Below are 3842 nucleotides of genomic sequence, written 5' to 3'. Positions count from 1 at the left end.
TCTACGATTAAACGTGAAACAATTAAAAACTACTCTACGATTAAACGTGAAACAATTAAAAACAGAGTATAATAATATTGATACTACAATTGAGAAACCACATTAAAGAATATGAATGAAACAAATATGAACGGAACGAGCAACAACTTATGGGTAAAAAATTGTATATATGTTTTACTAATGATTTAGAAGTAAAAGATAAACTACGACATGAACACATTAAAATTTTGGTTATAGCTAATAAGCCAACAAGTAAACGGCGAAGCTACTAACCTATATATTATCATCATCAATTACTATTCATAAGTTGAGAACCAACCTAATGCAAAAATAAATCTCATAAGTATATAAAGATAATATTAGGTTGACCCCTCCCAGTTGAGATCCTAGGTGGCTGCACATCCGTCAAAGTCCTCAACCGGCCCTAGTTGGCAAGGAGGATGGGGAGATTGACGTATGAGTCTCACCGTCGTATCCATAGCGGAGACTGTAGATAAAGATATTGTTAAAGAACATATAAAATATAGAGAGTAATCTTTTTAGCCAGGTTGCCAAATAAATAACGGAGAATGAAATTTGGATACGTGATTGAGATTCTCTAACTGCTTATCCATATTATCATAAATGAAGCAACAGAGTGAAGTTTGCAACCTTGTTTCGCATTACGGTTAATTATTTAATCTAGTTTACTGGCAAAATTTTGTATTAGTATATACGATGATTTAAAAACCATTGTAAACTATAATGTAATTCTAAAATCAATTCAAATTTCAGTTTTGAAATCAAAAATTATTAGCGGCTTATAAGCTGCAAGGCAGATGACAGGCAAATTTCAAGTGTTTCAAAGCAAATAGGTTTCTTCGTAGAGCAAAGTGTACGAGCAACAAGCTGCGGTCATTTGTTTTACATCTTCCTTTTATTTTAAACCAGGGTATTTGATAACTTGTCATCCTTATAGCATGAGTTTGTCATCCTTATAATATAAGTAGCATGTGATTTGTTATCCTGGCGCACATTGCATGACTCCGGTCATCTCACGTGTCAGTGACCAAGAAAATTACGCCATCCATACGGATAGCAAATTATCGAGATATCCTTTTAACGATAAAGTTTTGTTTGTGGAAAAGGAAAGAAACCTGCATTTCAGTGGTTTTCAGTTTTACTTCGACACCTCCATAGACCAGTCCCGTGCGTTTTTTTAAAAATTATTTCAGAAAACCTTTTTTGCCGGGATGGCCGAAGACATGACATCCAGATTTCATTGAGGGAATTTACAAGTAAATTATCCCAGGAAATCACAGTTCCCAAAAGCGAAAAAAAAAAGATTGTTTAGAAGGTTAACTGCAGGGTGTCTAGGGGCATGCGCCAACAGAACACGAGAGCGCCCAACACCATGCTGCCGGTGCCCTCCCACTCTCCAGCTGCTGCTACCCATCAGCTGCTACCCACCAACGCCCTCCGCACGCGCCCAGCGGCGCCACGATGCCCGCGCGCCGCCGGCGCAGCCCCGGCAGCGGAGTCTCTCCTCTCCCGGGGGCTGCGGGCGGAGCCGCTGCCGCGGCACGTGGCGGTGGTGATGGACGGGAACGCGCGGTGGGCGCGCGCGAGGGGGCTCCCGTCGGCGGCCGGGCACGAGGCCGGGCGGCGCGCGCTGGAGGAGATGGTGCGGCTCTCCCGCGCCTGGGGCATCCGTGCGCTCACCGCCTTCGCCTTCTCCAACGAGAACTGGAGCCGCCCCAAGGTACACGCCTCAGCCTCGTCCCCGCGCGCGCGCGCGCGCCGCTGCTTCTTTCAGAGTCTTGCCTTCGCCGAGCTTGACGCGTTCTCGGCTTCGTGGAATTCGCAGGTGGAGGTGGATTTCTTGATGAGGCTGTTCGAACGGGTGATCCACGATAGCGTCGCCGAGTTTCTGAGGTACGAATCTGTACACACGTTAATAAATAATTAATTAATGCCTCACGCACTCGAACACTTGGCTTCATCGAACTGGCAGTTCTACGGGCGGACCAGTAACCCAGAATTTTCAGACTGTAATAGGAAATTCTTACATGATTCATATAAAATGGTTCAATTTCCACGGGAGTCAGTATAATTTCCTGCCTTGAATGCAGTACGAATAAGAAATTCTAGCATGTGTACATGCTAACGTATATATGGATTAAAAAGAAGAGATTTTTTTTCTTCAGGGAAGGAATTCGGCTACGTGTAATTGGTGACAGCTCAAGGCTGCCGGATTCTCTACAGAAGATCGCAAGAGAAGCCGAGGAGGCCACGAGGAACAATTCACAGCTTGATCTGACACTGGCAATCAGCTACAGCGGGAGAAGGGATATCGTGCAAGCGTGCCAAAGGCTTGCCCAGAAGGTGCAGAGCACGGTGCTCAGGGCGGAGGACATCGACGAGGCGCTGTTCGCCAGCGAGCTCGAGACAAGCTGTGCCGCCGACGAGCTCCTGTACCCTGACCTTCTCATCAGGACCAGCGGCGAACTGAGGCTGAGCAACTTCTTGCTGTGGCAGTCGGCGTACTCAGAGCTCTTCTTCACCAACACGCTGTGGCCTGATTTCGGGGAGGATGACTACCTTGAAGCACTTTGCTCATTCCAGAGCAGAGACAGGCGGTTTGGCGTTAGAAAATTGTAGTAGAACAAACACACAAAGGCGGAAAAGGTACGTGCAACGTGCTTGACAAATGCCACTTGGCAGATTGATATTGGTCAACGCACATAAAATGTTTTTTTTTGCAGGAATATTGGTCAGCATGCATATAATATTACTTGATGTTAGTTCAATAGAATCTGAAGATAACAGTACAAGAAGAGCCAAAAATGTTGCAAAGCTATTCAGCAAATGCCATGACAATCAGGTTGATGACTGAGTAGAAAAAATGTTATGAAATTGCCAGGTGAGGAGTGTATTGCATTTGTTTTATAGAACCACAAACTAGACAGCGGTGAATCATTCATTGTGTCCTCGTGTAGTACAATAGTACTAGACTACTGGTATTAACGACTAACTTGAGATTGGTTTATGGAAGTACTACGAAGGATCTTATTCGGTCTCGGTTCCTATTTCCCACGTATATATATTCCTGCATTTATTTTTCTCATTAAACTTTCTGACCATAATATTGATTAGTACTGGGGACCATTTATTCACCCGTGATACAAACCACAAGGGTAAAATCAATCTGATGCCAACTTCAAGGTATTTTACATTAATTTCGAACGAAATTCGATAAATTTTGAACGTAACCGTTCCTGATGCACGTTTTCAGCCGTCTTGAGATGCTCGAGATTATTCGGGATTTTAAGCCCCTGCAGGATAGACATAACTCTGTAAATAGAGTTTTTCCATTGTCCTTGGTATCTTCTTCACATCTTATGCATCTCAGGTCCTTGTTTTGCAGCATGATGATCTTGCCTCTATGGTGGGGTCGATGGCATGATAAATTTTTAGTGCCACTCTTATAACTCCATGGTTACAAATCCTGGAACCATCGCACGGTAGCACGTAAACCGTATAGAGAAGGCCCTAGTTCAGCACGCCGCGATGAGTTAGATAATTGCTGCACCTGATGAACATTATTGGTTGTTGTAAGGGTGCCAACAGGGTGGATAATTTCTACCAGATTTACCGCCCAAAGTATATAGTTATGTATATCAGTATATGTGGGTGTCTGGTGTATGTATGTTTATAGCGGCATATGTTTTTTTCGTGTTTAATCAAATCCATGTAATCATAAAAAAATCAAATTCATGTAATCATAAAAAATCAACTAGGTAAGTTGGGGTGCGAAGATAACCATGTTAACGGTTGCCTATTTTTTCGCTTTTGCTTATGTT

General features: G+C 43.4%; 1 protein-coding gene across 1 annotated transcript; it reads left to right on the top strand.

The window, feature by feature from the left end:
• Positions 1–1361: 1361 nt before the first annotated feature.
• Positions 1362–3145, top strand: LOC102719549 (cis-prenyltransferase 4, chloroplastic-like). The gene is made up of 4 exons (XM_040529036.1): positions 1362–1741; positions 1847–1914; positions 2187–2667; positions 2745–3145. The coding sequence occupies exons 1-3, from the start codon at positions 1394–1396 to the stop codon at positions 2638–2640; spliced, it is 870 nt and encodes a 289-aa protein (XP_040384970.1). The 5' UTR covers positions 1362–1393; the 3' UTR covers positions 2641–2667; positions 2745–3145.
• The last annotated feature ends 697 nt before the right edge of the window (positions 3146–3842 follow it).

This window comes from Oryza brachyantha, chromosome 1, assembly GCF_000231095.2.
Source record: "Oryza brachyantha chromosome 1, ObraRS2, whole genome shotgun sequence".
NCBI lineage: Eukaryota > Viridiplantae > Streptophyta > Magnoliopsida > Poales > Poaceae > Oryza > Oryza brachyantha.
This window is presented reverse-complemented; position numbering and strand designations above follow the sequence as displayed.